The following is a 24,833-nucleotide window of genomic DNA, read 5'->3' on the forward strand; positions in this document are numbered from 1 at the left end:
ATTTCGCCATGATGATACCTCTGACTGTCTCCGTTAGCATGCGATTTCATTCTTTTGTCCCTTGAGCAGATATTAGGAAAATACTCTCTCAACATTTCCGTTGTGACTTGGGATAAATAATAGAATTTACATATTTTTAAAAGTTCTGAGAAAGTTTCAGTGCTCGCAGAACTATTGGAATTGAAGAATTTGCACCATTGTTTATCTGAAGTTAAATCTTTGTCCAAATTAACTTGATTGGCATATTTTTGTACATTGCAGAATAAAATTGAGAAAATAGCTTAGAATCATGAATAGTGACATTTTTAGAGTGTAAGAATTCAATGCATGTCAATAGGCCATCATATTTTGTGTTTTTATGTGCTCCAGCTTCAACCATTGAAAGCAGTTGCATTCTTTCATAGGTTTCCACCATTTGTTTAGATATTCTATGCATAATATCGCACATTATTCAATATTAATATTAATTCTAGTTGAAATGCGAAATGCCGAACATTTCAATTTTTTTTTAATGCCTGCCGGAAAGGATAAAATGATTTAAAAAGAGGACATGTCCTCCTTTTGCCGGACGGATGGTAACCCTAGCTTTACCTTGCGATCCAGGAACTGCTTCCAGCGCGTATTTTACCTTTTGCACAACTGCAAGGGATTCCTGTTAGGGGAGTACCCACGTTTTCCAGCATGGTGATTCTCCTCTCTATCCTGGAGAAGTTCGCAGTCACATAAGAGAGCTATTTCCGGAGATTCTTTTTTTCACACAATTTGTATTTACAGTCAGACCTCCGTATAACGATATTTGAGGGCCCTTGCAGGTTGTATTGTTATATCGGGTTATTGTTATATTGAGAGTCTGTGATTTATCACATAGGGTAAAAAGTGAAAGCAGAGTACCGTTTAATCTACAGGATGATACTAGGAGGTAACATGTAAAGGAACTAAATATGATAAATCACCCATTTATGTAGCTACTTACATACCGCAGAAGTAGATTTAGTACAATACTATTTTTGAAAGAAATCTGAATTTTTTTTCTGCTCTTGATAGCCTTGTTAATAAACACCGACCTTAAAGATTCCAAAGCAATTGGCTGTTCCTTTGTACACATTAAAAAAAATATGATTTATTTAACGATGCTCGCAACTGCCGAGGTTATATCAGCGTCACCTGTGTGCCGGAATTTTGTCCCGCAGGAGTTCGTTTACATGCCAGTAAATCTACTGACATAATGTACCGAAGTACATATGATATTTCCATGCAGATATTCTGCGTCATCATACGATGAAAGAGTAATGGAACGGAGAAAAATTCTCTCCGGCACCGGAATTTAAACCCGGGTTTTCAGCTCTACGTGCTGATGCTTTATCCACTAAGCCACACCGGATACCCATCCCAGTGTCGGACAGAATCGTCTCAGTTTAAGTTCCAACTCTTGGATTCCCTCTAGTGGCCGCCCTCTGCACTACGTCATAGATGTCTATGAACGTAGGACACACTTGTGGACTTCAGTCCTACGTTCATAGACATCTATGACGTAGTGCAGAGGGCGGCCACTAGAGGGAATCCAAGAGTTGGAACTTAAACTGAGACGATTCTGTCCGACACCGGGATGGGTATCCGGTGTGGCTTAGTGGATAAAGCATCAGAACGTAGAGCTGAAAACCCGGGTTCAAATCCCGGTGCCGGAGAGAATTTTTCTCCGTTCCATTACTCTTTCATCTACTGACATGAGCCTGTCGCATTTAAGCACACTTAAATGCCATCGACCTGGGCCGGGATCGAACCCGCAACCTCGAGCACAGAAGGCCAGCGCTATACCGACTGCGCTATCCAGGCCGACTTTGTAACACATTGAAGAGAAATTGCAGCACACTGAATTTGTTCTGTATGTCCAAGCAGTTCTAAATAAGATACTTTTTTGGTTCCTACATACTATCATCACAATCATCATCTGCGGAATCTTCATCTTCGCTGCATTTATCTTCCCATCCTTTAATTCTGCAATTATAGATTCATCACTGCACTCTGTAAACACTTATACAGGGAAACCTTATTTACGGACATCGAAGGGACATAACAATCTGTCCACATCTGGGAGGTGTCCTTTATTAGGAGGGAGGCTCCCCAATCTACCAGTAAATTTATAATATGCATTATGTATCCCTTCACGCTTTAAATGAAATGTATTACTGCAGTTTAATTCTAAATATAGTGTACTGTATTACAGTAAATTCTTTGCAACTTTGAAATACAGTACACAAGACCAAAAAAGAAAAAAATAGAGTTCTGTGCCATGCAATTTTATTCTAGGTCTACAGTTATGGAGTACTATAATTTACAGTTTTCAACTTAACCTTTACGTTCAGGTGCCATGTCTCTCGAAACAAAACAACTGATTGAAGTGAAGAAAATAATCCTACTAACCCTATCATGTGTCGAATATAATTTCACCATTGCGGAAATCTTGGACCTACTAACCTTATCATGTGTCGAATATAATTTCACCATTGCGGAAATCTTGGACCCATCAGACAGATTAAATTTTATGACTTTGTTTATCCATGCGCTTCCAGCTAACAAGGGGTAGTCGGCTGGGCTAGTGGTAGCCTACGAGACCCTTATTATCTTCTTTCATGTTAAGGAATTTCTATACTAAATTTTATATTTTTGTAACACATTAGGTCTTGAAATCTAAGTTCTGTCCGCAGTCAGGAGGTAAAGCAAGCTTTAGAACTGTGAAACAGCTGTCCGTGTCTGAGAGTGTCCGTAAACGAGAGTTAAATTTATCATTATTTCTATATTATTTCAGTTGGGACATAAAAATCTGTCCGTGTATGAGGAGTGTCCGTATCTTAGGGGTGTCCGTAAGGAGAGGTTTCACTGTACACCATAATCCATTCGCAGAAACTGTTTTATTGTAACACTGTCCACATCATCTGAAATTGATCTTCAGTTGTTTTCGTGCTGGATCAAATTTAGCGCTCGTGACACTTTCCCGAATTTTTTAAAGAAAAGTAGCCAGTGTAGATTGTGAAAATCCATATTTTTGTGAAATTGCTGTCAGTTTTATTCCTTCATCCAAATCTTTAAATGCAGCCAGTTTAGTTTCCAAACTTATTGATTTCCGTTTAGCAGTAGCCATCTTACTCCTGCCTCGTCATCTGCACACTAAAAAATAACTATGAAGACTGGTTTACACGTCCATCCCTTCGTAGAAATTCCCACTGTCTGGTAAATAAGGCCAAGCTGCCGATTTACGAAAAACCTTGGAGTTAAAAATACATCGTTATAACAGAGTGTCTCTAAAATTGCTTCATCGCTATAGTGAGGGATATTTAACGTTATTTATATAGGAAATTTGCCGGGACCATAGACAAATATTGTTTAATGCGGGTTTATCGTTATATCGATCTTCGTTGTACGGAGGTTTGATTGTATCTTGTAAATTATTCTTATTTTTATCATAGAGAAGTTTTGAAATTAGATAACAAATCGAGCAAAACAAGGAAAGATGTTAATATATGCATTTAAATATGAAAAATAAAAATATGTATGCATTTAAAAGGAAAGACCGTCGAAATATGCATTTATAAAAAAATAAAGTTGGCTTCATTCGAATGTGAAAACCATGAACGGCAAAGATTCACTTTTACTTTTTCAGTATGCCAAATCAATAGAAACATGCAAGTGCATGAAGTTTCGCGGTCTAGCGATGATGATGATGATGATGATGATGATGATGAATAATGTCAAGGGAAAAATTATTCCGGGGACGGGTATCGAACGCGGGACCTTTGGTTAAACGTACCAACGCTCTACCAACTGAGCTACCCGGGAACTCTACCAGACACCGATGCAATTTTTCCCACTATATTCACAGATCTCAAAGTGGGCTGACAACCATCAAGCTACTAACATTGAGAGCAAACTAATTCTGTGTGACTTAAAATGTGATTTTCTGTTAACGAACATTGACGTGTGTTATGCAAATCAAGCTTTCAGGTATACCCTGTAAAGTTGATTTGAATAATTTCGAAAGGAAAATTTTCCGAGGCCGGGTATCGAATCCGGGACCTTTGGTTAAACGCACCAACGCTCTACCAATTGAGCTACACGGGAACTCTACCAGACACCGATCCAATTTTTCCCACTATATCCACAGATTTCAAAGTGGGCTGACAACCGTCAAGCTACTAACATTGAGAGCACACTAATTCTGTGTGACTTAAATTGTGATTTTCTGTTAACGAACAGTGACGTGTATTATGCAAATCAAGCTTTCAGGTATAACTCCCTGTAAGGTTGATTTGAATAATTACTTACATACTGCAGAACAGTGACGTGTATTATTCAAATCAAGCTTTCAGGTATATCCTGTAAAGTTGATTTGAATAATTTCGAGGGAAAAATTTTCCGAGGCCGGGTATCGAATCCGGGACCTTTGGTTAAACGTACCAACGCTCTACCAATTGAGCTACACGGGAACTCTACCAGACACCGATCCAATTTTTCCCACTATATCCACAGATTTCAAAGTAGGCTGACAACCGTCAAGCTACTAACATTGAGAGCACACTAATTCTGTGTGACTTAAATTGTGATTTTCTGTTAACGAACAGTGACGTGTATTATGCAAATCAAGCTTTCAGGTATAACTCCCTGTAAGGTTGATTTGAATAATTTCGAGGGAAAAATTTTCCGAGGCCGGTTATCGAACCCGGAACCTTTGGTTAAACGTACCAACGCTCTACCAACTGAGCTACCCGGGAACTCTATCATACACCGATCCAATTTTTCCCACTATATTCACAGATTTCAAAGTGGGCTGACAACCATCAAGCTACTAACATTGAGGGAAAAATTTTCCGAGGCCGGTTATCGAACCCGGAACCTTTGGTTAAACGTACCAACGCTCTACCAACTGAGCTACCCGGGAACTCTATCATACACCGATCCAATTTTTCCCACTATATTCACAGATTTCAAAGTGGGCTGACAACCATCAAGCTACTAACATTGAGAGCACACTAATTCTGTGTGACTTAAATTGTGATTTTCTGTTAACGAACAGATGATGATGTGGTGGTGGCGGTGGCGATGGTGGTGGAGCAATTCTTAATTTGCCCGACTACAATAACAATTGAAGGCACTACGACATGTTTCTACCCATACATAGCGATAGCTTCCTCCCACGCCTCTCAAGTTCACGAAGAAACTTCTACTCGTATCGGGGCGCCATTGAACTTTCGCAGTTGATAAGCGTTGTTGAATAATGAATAAACAAAATAAGACTCAAGCATATCCGACTATAGTCGCCTTCTAGCAAATCCTCGTGGGTATGATGTTTACAGGCACAAAGTTCATTACAAAGATCAGGGTACGAGAGGGAGAGGGAGAGAGAGAAATGCGGTTTTGGAAGCATTCCATGTGTCCTCTATCCAGATCATCTTATTTTTCTTCCTGAATACAAGGAGGAGACATCAAGACTTCTCTTCTAAACGTCTGGGACAGGGATGAACAAATACTAGCTGCTTGAAAAACATACGGCGAAGAAACGAACAGTTACTGGTCTCTTAGGCTCGTTTTCAACCACCAGCAAATCGAGTAGATCGTTTAGTTACGTGAAGTCAATTGAATGTTACACTAGAGGCTGGGATATTTAATGTGTATCCAGCAAGTATTGAAATATTCATGCAAATAAGAAACATTAAATTCTGGCTTACGCTCCATGTCACGATAATTGACGAGCGTTTTTGCAAAAGTCGATAGATGCAGAAAACAAGATTTTACAGAAATTACACTGACAGCATCTATAGAGTTTTGAAAAGAACCTGGAAGGTTTGGTAGTCTCTACATACGGTATGAATCAAGTTTTGGTAAATCTGATTTCATAGATCGGTTCCAGAGGTAGAAAACATACTATATCCATATGTAACTCACTTTCGAAAATTTCTGCATCTATCGACTTTTGCAAAAACCCTCCTCAATTATTTAATATGTACACTGGACTGCAAAAGAAATGCCGATACGAAATTATATCGTTTTCCGAGGTCTTCAGCAAACATGACAAGGTGGAAAGCTATTTTCCTCAGATTAGTTTTTTAAAAACATGTAAATGCGACTTTTATAAACATGTTCACGTTATTATTTAATGTGAATCGATTTCAAATTATTCGTATACTTTTATTTTACATTAATAAGAATACTACACGAACATAGTGAAACTGCAGTTTATATGGTATTCCACAGCCGTCCTTATCCATCCATGCTGTCATTGTTACAATCGATATATGCGGACATTTACGTTTCATATTGTATTAACAAAAAAATGTCATTTCTGCTTATCGTTCCACACATCATCTGGAATCTATTAGGCCTAAGTTTTTTTTATTTCTATCGTCTTCATAGTGGCGTGAAATATCGCAACCTAGATAGCAGCAATTTTTCACTTGTTCTGTGGTACTATTGTTAATGACTACTGAATCTACGTCCTCACGTGATGTTTGTCTTTAAATGCCATTGACTTTGACTTTTTACAGTTGAAATTTCGAAATTGTAATCCATCATGATTTTATGTAATTCATTTTCTTCTATGTGCAATTCTGCTTCCGTTGTTGCTAAAATCATCTGATCATCGGCAAATAAAACTGTGTCTAAAAATTATATGTTCAATTTTAAAATGTTGTTTTAACTTTATCTGCCATTTTTGAACGGCTTCGTCGATGAAGCATATTGTAAATAGTGCGAGATACAAAGGGCAGCTTTGTCTGACTCCTTGAATTACTTTAATATATTTATTGTGTCCAACTCCCTTGTCAGTGCCTATCAAAGTATTAAAATATAAACTGTACGGTTTTGATCAAGTGTTGTGAAAATCCTTATAATAATAATAATAATAATAATAATAATAATAATAATAATATTATTATTATTATATAATATATATATTATTATTATTATTGTTAATATTATTACTCCCTTGCAACGAAATATATGAGAAAGGCGAATGGCCTGAAGATTTTACGGATACAGTGTTGCTTCCTATATCGAAGAAAAATAATGCCAAGAAATGAAGCGAGTTCAGGATTATCAGCCTGATATCGAATTCGGTGAAGATTCCCCTGCGAATACTGAATCGACGTTTATATTCTAAGGTGGAAGGACAGTTGCAAGAAGAGCAGTTTGGCTTCAGTAAGGGAAAAGGTACGAGAGATGCAATTAGACTACTACGAACAATCGGCGAATGGTACCTTGAGAAGAACAAAGAAGTGTATATAGGCCTAGTATTTGTGAACCTAGAAAAGACGTTTACAGAGTGGATTGGAATAAACTGACAGGAATCCTGAAGAAAATAGCTGTGGATTGGAAAGAGAAGTGACTGTTCAGCAATCTTTATACGAAACGAGTCAAAGTCGGGATAGGAGAAGAAATGTCTGAAGGAAGTGACATAGGGAGAGGAGCAGTGGCGGTGCGTCAATAAGAGCACGTGAACACCTTGTTTCCATTAATGCACGACTAGTTTTATTATTTAATACCATATTGGCGTAGTGGGGATGTATAATATCAGGATCGAGTATTTTAAACTTCCCGCATCTTGCATAAACTTTTTATGTAAACTTGGCAACATCCGTTCACGTTCAAGCCGTGCAGTTTTCAAGAAGGTTACAGAAATTTCACGCATGCGCGGGAGAAAATTGTCTTTCGCTGGCCGCTTATGACTCGTCAAGAGCACAAAGCGTTAAGTGAACAGTGAATCTATCCTACAGATGTCAGGTGCATCGATGTCTATTGTTTACGTGCTATATATCGAGGAGAAAATTTAATTAGTCTGTATTTTAGCCTGCAGGTGTCAGCATCTCACTTTCGGAGCGTTTACTTTATGTGGATGTTTGTACAGTGCTGCTACGAGAGTGTAGTTTGTGAATTACTATACTTCAGTGTCGGCATATAACATAGTTTGGCTTTCAAAGACGTGCTGGCTGAATGTGATGGTGTATGAATTTAAATATCTGTATGGTGGTATATATTATTTAAGAATAATATTTACTGGCACCTATTTATAGTAATCAATCTATGCGAATGGGATTACAGTACTGGTATAGGCTATAGTGTATCAGTGTGTTGTGAATCAAAATACAGTATATTACTGAACACACGCTTTTGTAAATTGTTTTATGTATTAATTTTTAACAAACGTAAACAATGAACTCTGTTCAAGTAATTTTGAAGAGTAAAGAACTGGGTAAACTGTCTTTCCAGGAAAAATTGGAAATAAAAAGACTAGGTTTCATTATTATTATTATTATTATTATTATTATTATTATTATTATTATTATTATGTTGTTTTCAATTTTGTATACGGTTTTTTCGACAGTGAAACATTGGAATCATGACATTTCATATTAGGCTAAAAACGTACGATTTCAAATTCTCTTCGATTTTGGAACACAAAATTGTGAACACACATAATATTTGATCACGAGCCGCCACTGGAGAGGAGTACGACAATGATGCCCTTTATCGCCGACCCTTTTCAACATCTACTTGAAGAATTCAGTGAAGAACTATTTTCAGAATATGAGAGGGGTGACAGTAGAAGGAAGAAGAATAAAGTGCATAAGATTTGCTGATGACATGGCGTTGTTAGCAGAAGTTAAGACGATACTAAGGGATATACTACTGGAGCTAGATGACAGCTGTGAGCAGTATGGGATGAAGATAAATGCAAACAAGACGAAAACCATGGTTGTCGGAAGGAAAATAAAGAAGGTATACTTGCGAATTCTAAATGAGGCATTAGAGCAAGTGGACAGCTTCAGATTCTTGGGATGTACTATAAACAGTAGCATGAGCTGTTGCCAGGAAGTAAAATGGACAATAGGAATGACAAAGGAAGTTTTTAACAGAAAAAAGAGCATCTTCTGCGGACCTCTGGAAAAATAACTAAGGAAGAGATTAGTGAAGCGTTTTGTGTGAAGTGTGGCATTGTATGGGGCGGAAACATGGACATTAGGACGAAATGAAGACAAGCGACTAATTCATTTCATTTAGTGTTCTGCTCAAGGGCAGATCTTTCACTGTAAACCCAGCTCTCTCCAGTCTTTCCTATTTTCTGCTTTTCTCTTTGTTTCCTCTTATGATCCAAACGACTAAATGAAATATGAAGCGACTAAAAGCATTTGAAATGTGGATATGGAGTAGAATGGAGAGCGTGAAGAATAAGAAATGAAGTTGTGCTGGAAAGAATGGGTGACGCACTGAAGGAGTTCGCCTAGGACGAGTGGGGTTGCCTGCTCAAAACCTGGTTAGGTCTACGAAGAGAACCTAAAGCCTTGGTTTTTCTGAACCAACGCATGCGACGTGCGAGGTGCGAGGCCCGGCTCGCATAAATCCGGACTACACGAGAGATAGTGAGTGGTTTCTATGGTTGCAAGGTACGCAGACCTCGCATCTCGCAGTTACAGAAACCACTCACTATCTCTCGGGTAGTCCGAATTTGTGCGAGCCGGGCCTCGCACCTCGCATGTCGCATGCGTCGGTTCAGAAAAACCAAGGCTTTAATGTAGTCAGCCGGTGTGAGTTGGGAATGCGCCCAGTTCGAGGGTTCGCGTAATTGATCTTCTAGATCGTAGTGCTGGGTCTTAGTGCCATCCTCCCGAAATTCAATTCAATGCTTATATCTGCGAAGGTGGAAGCTTTGAGCTCCCCCAGCTTGTGGGTATCCGCGACCTATAATAGGTATGATTTACTTTACTTTTACTACTACTACTACTACTACTACTACTACTACTACTACTACTACTACTACTACTACTACTACTACTACCACCACCACCACTACTATTACCACACTGTTGTTATCATTACTATTGCTACAACTATCACTACGACTACTACTACTACTATTTTTAATACTACTGCTATTACTACTACCATTACTATATAGTACTACTGCTACTACTATTGCTACATGTTTCTACCACGCTAACAATTTAATGAACTGATATACGTAAATAATAAGAAAGCTTGTATCCAACTCACTAACAAATAAACATAAATAACAAGCAGATTTGATTACAACCGATATCAACCGGCATCATGCATTTCGCACTGCCAGATCAAGTGACGTAAATAACAGAACACAATTTGAGGGCGGGATAAATCAGCACATGACAACGATTAAATAATATACAATTTTATTGTTTGTATACATCATAAGTCTGATTAGTGAAATATGTTTATATAGTCTGCGATGTATGCAATGGAGAGGGAAAGGAACTGGCCACCCTACCTCACCATCTCCTAGCTTACAGTTGCCTTGTGAGTGATGCCTTAGCGGCACTTACGAGTTTCCAGTCTGTCTTCGGACAGTTGACTAACAACAATTAACTGCATGATCATGGTGTGTGAGACAAAGAAGGATGTGGAGCCAGATTGATTTTACCTAAATTCGCCAGATATTGGTGCTATTGTAGCCCAATGTCTCCAATTTTCTGCTTTAAAAATTATTTCATATTTATGTAATAAATTCTACGAATTTAGTATTTATGGCGTATGCTTTGCATTGATTTTTGTACCGTTCTTCTGACATTTCCCCCCTTTTCCAATTTTGCACAACAGAAATCACTGTTTAATCCCCCTACAAATTAAACCAATCCCAATATTAAAAACTTTGAACGAATTAAATATTTACGGAGTTGGAGTAGAAACTACGGCTACATTATTAATTTTTACGTTGTTAGAAAATTCTCTGCAATGCTTCGTCTATAAATTCTAGTATTTATCAGTTAATTGGTCCTCAAATTAAGTAAAAATAGCACTGTAGAATTACTTCCTGGGGCGAGGAAGAAAGAGCGATACGTTAGTTTAAACCAGTGTCAAAGATCGGTGACAAGTTCCGGCGCTCAACAATAATATGCAGTATATTCTAGACAGTAAAGTTTTCTTGGCTAAAAAAACAAGTTCCGGCTTGCCAACAATGATAAGTCTAATATATAACGTCAGTCATTGGATTGGATTAGGGATGTATGAACAATGGATATCACATTATCTCCTGAACTAGTTGTCTCATAAGTGGTGCCTTCTTGGTATCACTTGTGAGGTTCAGACCTGTCTTCAGACAGTTGACTAAACAACAACAACAGCAATGGACTACTCAATAAAATAAAATTAATAAACGATTAAGTGCTTTTTCCTCTGTCGCCCAAATTTCGCAGAATTCCGGACAAAACTCGCCCAAATGGCATTAGTCGCAATTCTTTAAAAACAGGTCGCAAAATCTCTGTTTATGTAGCCCAATCTGGCAACCCTGCACCGGTGTAGCTCAGTCGAAGAGGCGCTTGCCTTCTGATCCGGAGCTGCGCTCGGGCATGGGTTCGATTCCCGCTTGGGCTGATTACCTGGTTGGATTTTTTCCGAGGTTTTCCCCAACCGTAAGACGAATTGTCGGCCTCATATCTCTAAATACCATCTCGTTATCACCAATTCTATCGATCTAGTAGTTGATACAGCGTTGTTAAATAACCAACTAAAGAAAAATAAAAAAAGTAGGGCCTATACGAGGAGGAACGGATACTGTAAATTTCCACAAAAAGAAGGTTGAGGTAGTTCTGTGTCCAAACTGTCGGTGGGTGGTAGCTTACACTATACTTACTCTCGCTAAGTTTTACATCCTTATTTATTTTATTTATCTCTCCCATGCTTGTACCTATATCACTAGAATGTGCCCAGATTTAGTAAAATTTATTACTACCACTACTAGTGTCTTGCAATGTTCGAACATGGGAGAGACAACCAAGACAATAAAAACTTCGTTTTATTTGATAAGAAAAACTAATCGCAAGATATGTGCTAAAATTCTTAAGGGCTTAAAACATGAATGAAGGACAGCGAATATTTTTATAACAAGGTGGAACAAACACTACAGGCCTCCTTCTGCAGAGCGAACATCGGCGAATGTCGAACTTCGCCGTAATCGACAAACTTGAACCGAACATAGCGCCTGTAATGCACGACACTAACCACTACCAAATGTAGCAGCGGCCCTTCTGCCAAAATAACACTATAACAACACTGAGTAAAGGCAACATGTCCTCGCAGTGACAGCAGATTATATTCAAAACATAACTGGCTCACATAATTATAAAATTACAAGCGATAGTACAATATTCTGTTTCTGAGAGGAACTGTTACTGATTTGAGTAATTTATTTGTGAAATCTTCGAGCTGGACATAATTATTAACGAATACCACCTCTGTATATGTTTACTTATTTATTTATTCATGTACTCATTTACTCTTTTTTTTTTTTTTTTTTTTTTTTTCCCTTCACTGTCAGACACCATAGAAAATATGCGTTCCAGAGAAGCATTAGAGTGCGGCAGAAAAAGACAAATTGTGGCAAATTTCGCTATATTTTGAAACGTGAATTAAGAATTGACATTTTGGCATTTCTGAGTTTGTTTCAAAAATTCCAGAATTGGCAACTTCAAATATGCCGATTTTTCTTCGGCAAAGAAAAAATTTCGCAGAAACCTTCTTGTATGGAATGAAGATTAGCCTGTGTGTATGAGAGGCGCAGAGGGGAATATATTCACGTGAGAGCTGCATGGTTGGTGAATCCCCTATTGCTTATCTGGTTATCTCATTAATCATGAGTGGTGTTTTATTTCTTTGTGCATGCCCAAAAGAAAGAGAAAGGGAGAAACAGAGATTACTAAAAAAAAAAAGGCTGGTGAATCTACGAATGCTAATTTCATCACTAGAGACCGAATTTTAAAGAGAAAATGTTTCATCAAAAAAGGACAAAAAAAGGAAGGGGAAAAAGTTATAGCCAAAAAAAAGAACTTGAAAAAGGACTATATTACTCCCCAAAACACACTTCAGCACATTCATGGATATACATGGCACACACAATCTTACATTTATCTCTTCACAACATAAGAAAAGTGTTGTATTTGATATAGTCAAAAAAGGACTTCAAAAAGGATTGTATTACTCCCGCAAAAGGGTGCCATTTCAATTGAAAACACACTTCAGCACAGTCATGGATACACATAGCACACACAAGCTTATATTTATCGCTTCAAAACATAAGCAAAGTGTTGTATTTGATCACATTCAACATTTCAATATGTTTCAATATGATTCTGCCTCTTTGAATGCAGAATGTCTTTATAAACAGAAAATGACCGCTCAACATCAACTGAAACCAGAAGTGAAAATTTTCTTTTTATCCTGAACTCTAAATCAGCACACTTTATTAGTTTTTCAATGTCTGGAATCAGAAGAACGATATTTATTTTCGCTTGCTCAGGAAGTTATAGGCCTATCTAAAAAGGACCAAAATAAGATATGTTTTAAAAAAGAGGAGGAAAGGGAATATGGACTGAAAAAGGGGGAAAAAGGAAAGTCAAAACTACATAATTTGATTGGTGGAAGATAGTTTTAAACATCGTAATTAATTATTTCATGTTTCGGGTTGAAATAAAAAAGGGATTCCCTTTGAAATCCGGTCTCTATTCATGATTCTTGCCCGTAAAATGAAGGCGACTGTGCCCACAGGACAATAGTAAAATGAATGAGTTATTTCGTATGGCGGGTCTTGGAGTTTCTCAGTATATTAGGCTCCTTGATCCGTTTTAATAAGTGTTCATAGTCCATGAGTAATATGCAGACAAAAAAGAAAAGCACATATTGAAAATCCCTACATTTTTGCAATTATTAAATAATATCCTTACATCCCTATTCGTGTGAAAAATCCGTACGCCAAGAGATAACTCTCTCTACACATGGCAACACTTCGGGATCGAAGCATAGAAGTCAGTCTGAAGTGGCCAACTAACTGTGCTATGGTTGTGTGCATGGATGTGTAAGTGTATGTATATGTTTGTGTGTGTGACTCCACTCAGAATATTGTTTGTATACTTTTTCACAGGACCTCATTCGAATATTGTATAGTTAAATAGAAATACATTGCCGTGTCTTTCGTCAAGGACGTCTGTCTCTCTTGAGCTACCTGAATAACAAACAGTGTGAACCAGAGGCGGCCCGTCCATAAGAGCTGCTGAGCTGCAGCACTTCCTACTTTGACAGGAAAATAGAAATAAAATTTATTTTAATTTGTAGAAGAATTGTTACAACTTTTATTGGTAAATTGCTTTATATTTCATCTGGCCGGGAATATGTACTATTATCTTATGCATTATCTTTTTGCGCGTCGACTGTACTGGAATTGACACTGCATTCAAAGTCGTCCTGGGATCTGCAGGGTGGGACAGATCGTAGAGAGTGTCTTGCTTGGTCAGGGGGTAGAGAGGTGAAGGGAAGCAGAGGGAAACTGCCGCTGTTTAAAACCCATATTTCGCTGCAGTGGCTTGCAGAGCCAGACAACAAGGGAAGATCTTTCCTCCCCTCCCACACCGCTATTGTAATGCTACGTCAAATGGATTCTCTATTCCCTTGAAACTTAATGACAAAATTTTTACTTTCTCTTCACATAAATATTGTTGTAGAATCTTATCGAGTTAATATAACGAAATTAATATTCTCTTTTGCCTTATTCTTTTCAACTTTTAGAACATTGTTGACCATCAGTATATCTGAGTGTTGCTTTGGTGTGACGTCTTAGTACTATAACTTAACCAGTGCAAATGTGCAAGCATGAGTGTATGTGAATTACAGAATATTAATTTTATTTTTCTCAACTTTCCCTTGCAGAGAAAATTGATGCAATAAAGTGAAATTAAAGGGTCGTTCGTTACCCGACTTAAATCTTACTCAAGCTTTATCCAGCCGAAATAGTGCATATATGTAAGGAAGTATAACAATGAAATTTACGCTGAGCATTTGTGGTTGCCTCCTCTTCGGTGGTGATACTGCATAGGCTAGGAGTGGTGTGACAGATTTCGGACATTTGCCCCTAAAAATTAAACAGCACCAATCTTCGCAATCTCACCTGAAAAATGTTGTTTCATTGGCTATGTTAGGCAGAACTAATATTGCTGCGCAATTAAGTGAAACGAACAGAACAAACATTCTCAAACATAATCAAGAAGTGAGAAAAAATTGTGAAATTATTTTAAAAAATATTGATTGTATCAAATTTTGTGGCCAATATGAACTTCCCCTTAGGGGACATGATGAAAAAAAACGATTCGAAGGACTCTGGTGTATTTCGTGGGTTGCTACAGTCCGTAAGTAATCTAAACGAGCCTCTCAAAAATCATTTGGAACATGCCACTGTTTAAAGGTAATTCTAAGACAATTCAGAATGAACTGGTAGATTGCAAGTTGAGTGTCTGCCGATCAGAAATGCAGACTGAAATCGATGGTATTAGTTTTTTTTTTTTTTAGCAAATGATGCCACAGACATCTCCCAACTGAGTTAGGAAGTTTTGGTTTTTCGATATGTAGTGCAATTATTTTTGTCCTATACTTATTAGTAATGGTATCAAGAAGTGAAATTTGTATGTACCAAAATCTACTGCAGCTCTCCCAATCCACAAGTTCACGAGCCGCCACTGGTGTGAACTACTGTACATTCCTGGCTAGCAGTTCGCATAATATCATCTTCTATGGATGGACACTAAATTTTCTACGGAGGTTTGTTACACAAACCTCCATACATAACTTTACTGTTTTCTTGCAGTGCTTTCCTCGATGGCATTGTCCCCGTACACGGCACAAATATTTCGAGCCGCCTCCGTTGCCTTTGCTTCTATATTGAATTCAAACAGAAGGATATGTCGGAAGTGTTCGTTTTCTTTCTATTTGACATTCCATTTTCTTTAGCCCACAAATAGCACAAACTTTCTTCGAATCCACAAAATTCAAGGCGTATTTACAAGCACAGCTACTACTAAAGCTTCTAAGCGCCGCATCATGGACTGTCTTACTCTCTCCTATATTCCAGGTGTATGTTGTATCTGCTGACATTCTTCAAAACGCAAATAAATACTAACAAATGTCAATATCAAATAAATCTTTAAGGTTCCACCGCCATTTGCTTTCAATAGTCAGGTGGCAAAGCTGAGTATTTTTTATAAAGTCTGCTGATTTAAGAAACAAGACTCACTAATGTAAGAACTAAACCACGAGAAATAAAGTACCTGTAATTAAAAAAAAGCGAGATAGACTGTACCGTATTATATTTACATTGACTTTTTTTGTTTGTTTTTAAGCTCTCTGTCCATACTCCAAAGGTTTCTAACACATTACTTAACACCCTGTTTGTTAAATAATATAAGAGTAACATCGGTCATATAGCTATCAATATTTTTTAGATTAGGAATTCCGTAATTTGAGATAACTCTCTCCATGACTTGTAAATACCAAGAAAGGTATCTACAATATGTTTGGATTATGATTCACTTTTTCCATTTAGATTACTGATTACTGGAATAACCACTATCTTAATTTGTAATACTTCTTACTAGTAGTAATCAGTTTTGACATGTTTATTTCCATGCTTGTTATTGCAAAACATTATTATTGCTTGGAGTTCTGAGTAATATCTCTGTTTTTACTCTTACGTTATGTCATAAAGAGGCTCTTTTTTATAAGGAAATCGTTCGTTTACATAGACTATCTTAAGCAGTTGTTCATTGCACAAGAAATAACAGAAACTCATAGTCTGATGGCTTAACTATTATCGATGCAGTAATTACGCATTTCGCCTTAGTGCGTTCAATTTTCCTTACCAATTAAAACGCATCTTCATGTGTAATTGCAGAAAGTATTAAAATGACAAACACTGGGGAACATTAAGTATGATCTGAAGCGATGTTTTTGGATATTTGCACCGTATTCTAAATGTAGAAACGTCAAAATTTCGGGCTACATGTTGTCTCCGTCATCTGAACCCTTTACCAAGAGTTATTCTTCAGGACGGATTCAGCAGATAAAATACATTTCCCGCTTTTCCAACTTTCCCTGATGATGGAACCGACATGTAGCTCCGAAACTTTGGATGTCTCTACAACCATGACACTGTGAAAATATCCAAAAACGTCGAACCACATAGGGAGACGTGTATGTATTTTACTTTTTGTAGAAAATGGGTTATTTTAATTAGAAAAATGGTATGTCATAATATCTACTCCAAAACTTATGTTCACGCACAAACTGGGTTTCGTAACTGTTGTAATTTATAACTCACAGACAAATATTTTGTATCTATTGATAGCATTATATTTAAGTTACAGAACGAGGTACTGCACGTTTCCGTATCTCAAGTCACACCGACGTAATCGGCCCTGACTGCTATCGCGTCGCTTCGCCGAGGTCGCTAAAGACGGCCATTTTCGCCGCGCCCCCTCGCTTCTCATACATTTGGGTCAACCGGTTTACATATTAAGAAGCGATATCTGTCCTCTGTTCAACTGTAAATAAATTATTAACGTAGCTCTTACAGTTCCCGTGTAGCCTCCGTCTTCTTTTTCTCTTAATCTTAGGCTTCCAACCTGTTGGAAGTGAGTTGTTCCATCTTTTCCGGGGTCTTCCCGAGGATCTCTTGCCAGCTGCAGTATTATCTTGCAAAACTTTTGATAATATGTCCTTACCCATTCTTGATCCATGGTTGTTCCATTATTGTCTCCTTGTCATTCAGTCACTTATTGGTTGAGTTTCTTATATTTTCATATATATATTGTTTTTGTTATTTTTCTCTAAGTGTAGCCTTTTCTTGTTTCAGATGCATATATGAATACAGACCGTACTACTAACTTCTAAATCCTTACTTTAGTCTCTTTTCTTAGATATTTATGTTTGCAGCTTACGTCGTTCATTGCTCCAGCAATTCTTGCAGCTTTGTTAGCTTATTTCATGACCTCTGATTGTAGGATCCCATTGCTTATGTAGCGTAGTAAGCGTTTCAAATTCTACACTTTTGGACATCCGAAACTCTGTACGTACTTCCTCACCTACACTAGAAGTATTTGTATGTCAAAACAGAAAAGATAAATAATTTTTTTTTTTTTTTTTGCCAAAAGCGTGAAAATTACAACTAGGAAGTACTGGATGTGTCATCTTTACGATAGATTTTACCGATGGACAAAGTTAGGTAACTCTCCTAGTGAAATGATTTCTAATGTTAGCAACAGTGCAAAAGACAAATCAAAACACTTCTCCAATGTATTATAGTCGCCGTAAGGTATGCAGCACCAAATTATTGATCAAATCAGTTCTCATTAATACAAATAGGCAAAAGGCACTACACTGAAACGCTTTCGAATGCACGTCACAAGACTGTATAATTAAAAATGTGTAAACATATGCTCTTTTTATTTTTGTCCAGTTGAATGAGGCTGGTTATGGATCCTCTCGGCATGGTGGCTGAGGTGGTGGAAGTGGAATCTCTAAAGCGATGGAGCCACATCCCCCCTGTGCACCACCTCACTGACTACAGTGCTATCGGAGAGGAGCAGAAACACACAAGTAGCCCTTTCCCCTACAACCCGGCAATAAATGACAAAATATGTTTATGGTAAGTAGTCAAAAATGTAGGTCATACTAGGAAAAAGTGACTTGAATTTGAATGACAGCCTATATCTCTATCAGTTATCAGTTTGCGAATTTAAAGTCTTAAGTTTTCGTTTTCACATGGCTATGCATGCGTATTATTTTTATATAACATGTATTTTTTTGTCATCTTCAGACAAGAGGAATTGTGATGAAATCTTTCGATCTCATAAAAAAATAGTAAGAAGCATATTATGTGGGCAGGTTAACATATCTGCCAATCTCAGAAACCAGGAGTTGAGAGAAACAATTTTACGTAAACAGACTTATTTGATCTGTCATTCAGAAAAAAAAATTGTGATAACAATATTACTCATATATGAACAGGCTAATTTGATCTGTCAGTCCAGGACAAAGGTATGAGAAGCAATTTTATCGATTTTATGCCGATAGGTTGATTGATCTGTCAATCTCAGAAAAAGTGAGAACATTTACTGTATGTGGATAGGTCGACTTGATCTGTCAGTAAAAAAAAAAAAAATGAAATTTTATGTGAAAAAGTTGATTTATTCCTCAATCTCAGAAAAGGGGATCTGTAAGAAACAATTTTATGTGGATAGATTGAGAATCAGTTTTATATGGACAGATTGACTTGGCCTATCAATGTCAAGAAACAAAATTTGTGAGAAACAGTTTGATTTTGACAAATTGACCTGACTTGTCAATTTAAGAAAACAGAAATTGTCAGGAGCAAATTTATATGAACAGGATGACTTGACTTGTCATTCTCAGAAAACAGAATTTGTGAGAAGAAATTTTATGTGAACAGGTTGACTTAATCTATTCATCTCAGAAGACGTAAGTTGAGAGAAACAATTTTATATGGACAGGTTGATTTGGCCTGTCAATCTCAGAAAACAGAATTTGTGAGAAACAGTTTCATTTGGACAGGTTGATTTGACCTGTCAATCTCAGAAAACAGAATTTGTGAGAAACAGTTTCATTTGGACAGGTTGATTTGACCTGTCAGTCTCAGAAAATAGAATTTATGAGAAGCAACTTGATGTGGACAGGTTGATTTAATCTGTCGATCTCAGGAAACAGAAGCTGTGAAAGCAATTTTAAGTGAACTGGTTGAATTAATCTGTTGTTCCTGGATACGAAAGTTATGAGAAATAAATTTTATGTGGATAGGTTAACTTGACCTTTCAATCTCAGAAAACATAATTTGTGAGAAGCAATTTTATATGGAGTGGTTAAATTAATTTGTCGATCTCATAAAATAGAATTTGTGAGAAATAAATTTTATGTGAATTTATTAACTAGACCTGCCAATTTTAGAAAACAGAAAATGTGAGGAGGAATACTATGTGGACAGGTTGATTTTATCTACAGTATTATTGATCTGAATGAAGGGTGGGAGAGCAACGGTGAATTGTTCAGTGGTTGAGTGTTTGGACTTTTTGCGTTACTAATTTTCAAAATTGTAGCACAACGTTTCGAAGAGTGGTTCTCTCTTCGTCGTCAGGTGAAAACCTAATGTGGGGATCGTTACAAACAGCTAGCCTGTGTGCCTGATCGATGACCGTCAGGTCGGTGCGAATTATAAAGACGGAACTCACGATGTCGTAAGCTGTTGTAACGTGAACTATATAGAATGAAAAGAAGAATTCCGTGATTGTAACTAAACTAATTATATGGGACAGTAACAACAACAAGAAGGAATAATAGACACTAATTGTTTCATCATTTCAATATTTCCACTGTTGATTATTAGTGTCTATTATTCCGTCTCGTTGTTTATTTTATTTAAGCTGGTAGAGATAAGGCCATTAGGCCTTCTCTTCCCCTCTACCAAGGGATTACAACTACAATATTAAGAATACAATTACAATTATAATTACAATTAATATTAAATTTACAAATACAATAAAAATCAAAGTACTAAAAGATTAACTGATTAATAATAGCTAGACAGTTTATTGTAAAAGTTAAGAAGAGAGAGAAAAAAATATTAATTAAGTGAAAAGTATACCTACTCTATGCAATAAGAAAATGCTTAATTGAACGCTACTAAATTCCGAGAGTCTCTGTTGTCACTGGATAAGGTATTCCACAAGCGCGAGAGCGAGATTGTGTATGATGATGAATACGATGATGTCTGTCAATCTCAGGGAACAGAGGTTGTGAAAAACAATTTTGTGGACAAGTTGACTTGATCTGTTGATATCAGAAAACAGGAGCTGTGAGAAGCAATTTTATGTGGATAGCTTGACTTCATTTTGTCGATCTCAGAAAACAGATGTGGTGGAGGTAGTGACTTGATCTGTTCTGCACATCTATCTCCTCCTCCTCCTCCTCCTCGTCTACATTAACTTTCTAGCCTTTCTCCTTGCACTTAATATTCGTTTCTTACATTTCGCGAGAAAACGCAAACTTTTACAGTAGGTTCAAGTAATATTTTTTTAACATCAGACCACAAGGATCCTGAATGATAGAAAACAGACATTTCTGAATGTTTGAAGAGCAGTAAGTAATGTATACTTTATTGACACTTCTGTTAAATTGGATTGTATGAAAAATGCAAATTGTTAAATTTCTTCTTTGCATACTGATTAAGTGTTATCCTCATCTGGTTATTTCCTCTCATCGACCTTTAGATCATTATACATTACCATAAGACATCTTTATATTCTTCATCCTATACAGTTTCAGTTGCTAGAAATTGGAACTCGCTTCTTAATAAGCCGGCCCGGATGGCTCAAGCGGTAGGGGCACGGCATGTCTCTATCGCTTGGTCCGAAGGGTTGTGGGTTCGAGTCTCGCCTCGGGCATTAGTGTTGTGTTTGTATTAGTGTAAGTAAATCAAGGGAAACAAGTGAAAACGAAAACAGAAAACAAAAGGTAACTTTGGTAAACGGCCTCTGGCCGGTCTAAATTAAAATAAATAAATAAATAATGTAAGGGGTTGTTGGACAATAACTTCATTTAGGTCAAAATTACATAAATTCTTGCTTAACAGATTAATTACTGATTAATATTTGTTACTTATAATGAAACTAACATCTGTACATTCTTTAATATGATATTTCCAGTTTAATGTATTATACAAAAAGTAATTTAACAATATAAAACAATATTTTCAAAGACATATATACATGATGTGTATAATATATAATATAATATAATATAATATAATATAATATAATATAATATAATATAATATAATATAATTTTTTTGTATAAAATATTATCTTGTAATGAAAAAATTAAATACTTCTAAAAATATCTATCTATACTAAATAAATTTTACAAGAGAAAGAGTTCATCCAAAGGGCTGGACTCGGGAAGAGTACCCAAAACGCTCATTGCATTTCTGCATTGAATTGCAATACTTAAACGTTGACGCAAATAAGTAGTGCAACGACGATCACCGGTAATGGAGATCAAAATTTGGCCGATTTGAGATACCAAAACTTTAGCGTCATGACTCCAAGGACCGAAGGTCTCCACAGCAAAGGGGACAAAAATATAATTGTCTAAAAGATGAGCATACTTATTGACTTTTTTCTTCACGGCTAATTCAACAGCAGATGCTGCGCGTCTGGAGGTATTCGGCAAGTGAGATGGAGCTAGAGTGTACACTACATTCTTATTATTAGATCTACCATTAATTTCTCTAAATAATACAAAACCTCTAATGGCAAAATCTCATTACATTAATATTATTCTCATTATATAAATATATTTTAGATTTATATTTTGTTCCCTATAACATAGTTCTAGTAAACTTCTACTGTACTAAACTAATTTTCATCATTTAACCAACTAGCTATGTCAGCTTTATTATAATTCTTTACATATTGCATATCCTAGACTGAACTGAATTACAGTAGCTCATAAATAAAGTTATTATTTTTTCGTATAGGTTTTATCTCAAATTAAATAAACATGTACTAGTCATTAAAACTTAATTGAAGAATATTGCTACAGAATCTTTAATGTATTTTAAATATTCATAATTTAAATATGTATGTCGCTATTATATTGATTCAGGCTGGTTGAATGGAAGAGAAGGCCTTATGGCCTTAACTCTGCCAGCGAAAATAAAACATTTTATTCTAGATCTTTATATGGAAGGAAATAGGTAGAAATAAATGAACTTCTAGAATTACTACTAGGTAAAGTGACTGAAGCTGGTTAAAATTATATTTTAATGGATAAATGTAGCTTTCTTACGGCCTTTAAATGGATTCCTTGTTGTTTGTTAGTTTTTTTTATATGTGAAATAACAGTGTTATCATCCAGATTCGTGTAATATTATTGTTATCTGATGTCAAAATAAATACACAGAATTTGTCATGTTAACACGAGCGTTTCGTATCTCTGTTCTTGTCTGTAGGATGGGAGATATATCTGTTTTATCAGTGGACGCTATTGTCAACTCTACTAATGAATCTATGTCAGAAAGAAATCCTATAAGTGATAGGATATGTGCCAGAGCTGGACAAGCTCTCAGAGAAGAGATTCGACAAGAAGTAAAGGGTAAGTGAATCTTGTGTGTTCATAGCTAGTAGCAGTGGAAAATATGTATGTTCTGATGTAGCTACTAGTTTAATAATATTCTTCCTCAACGTTTAAGCCACAGTCGCATTTGTCGCATTTTGCTACTCGACTCCTAAAAATGCAACAAACTTTGAATGTAAATGTGCAAAAATACGACAACCATATTGGACTTCAGATACGAAGATGGTAAAGTATAAAATGAAATAAGAGATGTGTTTGAACTAATCTGAATTTAAATGAAATGCTAATGGTATGGGAAATGATCGAAAAGGTATTGAGCAATAGATGTTCAGGAATTCATTTCGAAGAGTTGGTGCAATTCATGTAAGCTAAGTGAACAGTTTCTTCTAATTGATTTATGTAATTCTATCGCATACTGTAAATTGTGAGCGAGGATTTAGTTGCATGAATCTTGCAAAAACTGGAATTAGAAACCGCCTTTCAGTAAAAGAGTTAGCACTCTCCTAACAATAAATCTTGAAGGTCCTACTCGTAAAGAATTACATTGTTTGGAGTGTCCATAAAATAACGTATTTTAATGTGCTGTAAATTCAGCAGTAATTGATTCTACTAAGATTTATTTCAAATCATCCGTCCTCAAGTGAGGTTGACCACTGGGATCCGGAATTAACAAACATATAAAGATAAAGGGAAATGAAACGAGCAAAATAATGATTCGATTTGTACATTAAAACAAAAATTTACGTGTTAACATATAGATGATAGTGTAGAATTTGAAGAGAGGCCCTCAGAATTTCCATTACAATCTTCTGAACCTCATAAAAGGGAATTTTAAAGGATTTAAAGGTATTTCATGCAAATTTTGGTAAACAACCCCTCGCTCCAAATAGTAAGCCTGTAACATCCCAGTTGTATAGCGAAATGCCATATTTTTCACTGAGGTATGGAGGACAAGGTAGATATTTAGCTCGCTTGTCATCATTTATCTGCAGTGCTTGATTCGTGTCTCGTTCAAAGCAAATCGTAGGGCAAAGACTATCGCTTTCTGGGTTCTTCTATTGATGGCAATTATATCGACTCTTCTATGAGAATCTTCAGACACACAATGAATCTCCTCATGTACTTCCCAGCCTCTGTTTCTTAGCAGGTATACTTAATTAATTTATTAATTTTATCTTTCTACACAATTATTTATAATATTGCACAAACTTTTGGCAATTTGCACAAATATAATTTTTCATTAGTTCATTTTTGCGACAATTATTTATTTTCGAGCTTAAACCCTGTATATTCTTCCTCTTCCTGCTCACGAAATATATTTACATAGAACTCGAAATGAAACAAACTAAATTTCGTTATATACAGGGTGTTTAAAAAAATACGGGGCATAATTTCAGGGTATGTATTTCCCACATGTAGACAATCAAAATAGTTCATTACAACATGTGTCCGGAAATGCTTTATTTCCGACTTATGGCCTTCACAACATTGAAATTCACCCGAACGTTTTTCTTTCCGCAGGTCGTTGCCGTCAAAGGAGACATTAAGAGGGCACTCTGACAGCTCATTCCGAGGCGAAGGTTACATTCAGTGTTGTGTAGGCGTTAGACTGTGCGACATGTATTCAAATCAAACAGACTTACGGGGCAGGCGTACACAAACTTCCTGGAAAACACCATACCTCATGTTTTAGAAGACACTCCACTGGTCAATCGTCAACACATTCACTTCTTGCATGATGGCGCTCCTGCACACTTCAGTCGTACGGCTCGCCGGTACTTGGATCGAAGGTTTCCTGATCGATGGATAGGTAGAGGTGGCCCAATTACTTGGCCTCCACGCTCACCTGA

The 24,833-nt window shown here is 36.6% G+C and overlaps 1 protein-coding gene across 2 annotated transcripts in view; it reads left to right on the forward strand.

The window, feature by feature from the left end:
* The window catches only part of Gdap2 (ganglioside induced differentiation associated protein 2), a 407,655-nt gene that overhangs the window by 213,138 nt on the left and 169,684 nt on the right, over positions 1 to 24,833 (forward strand). For both annotated transcript variants that reach the window (XM_069832879.1, XM_069832880.1), the window contains 2 exons: positions 18,293 to 18,481; positions 22,859 to 23,001. In XM_069832879.1, coding sequence (XP_069688980.1) covers positions 18,297 to 18,481; positions 22,859 to 23,001 — 328 coding nt within the window. In that variant the 5' untranslated portion in view covers positions 18,293 to 18,296. The remainder of the gene's footprint in view (positions 1 to 18,292; positions 18,482 to 22,858; positions 23,002 to 24,833) is intronic.

The sequence above is a fragment of the Periplaneta americana genome, chromosome 8 (assembly GCF_040183065.1).
Source record: "Periplaneta americana isolate PAMFEO1 chromosome 8, P.americana_PAMFEO1_priV1, whole genome shotgun sequence".
In the NCBI taxonomy this organism is placed as follows: Eukaryota; Metazoa; Arthropoda; class Insecta; order Blattodea; family Blattidae; genus Periplaneta; species Periplaneta americana.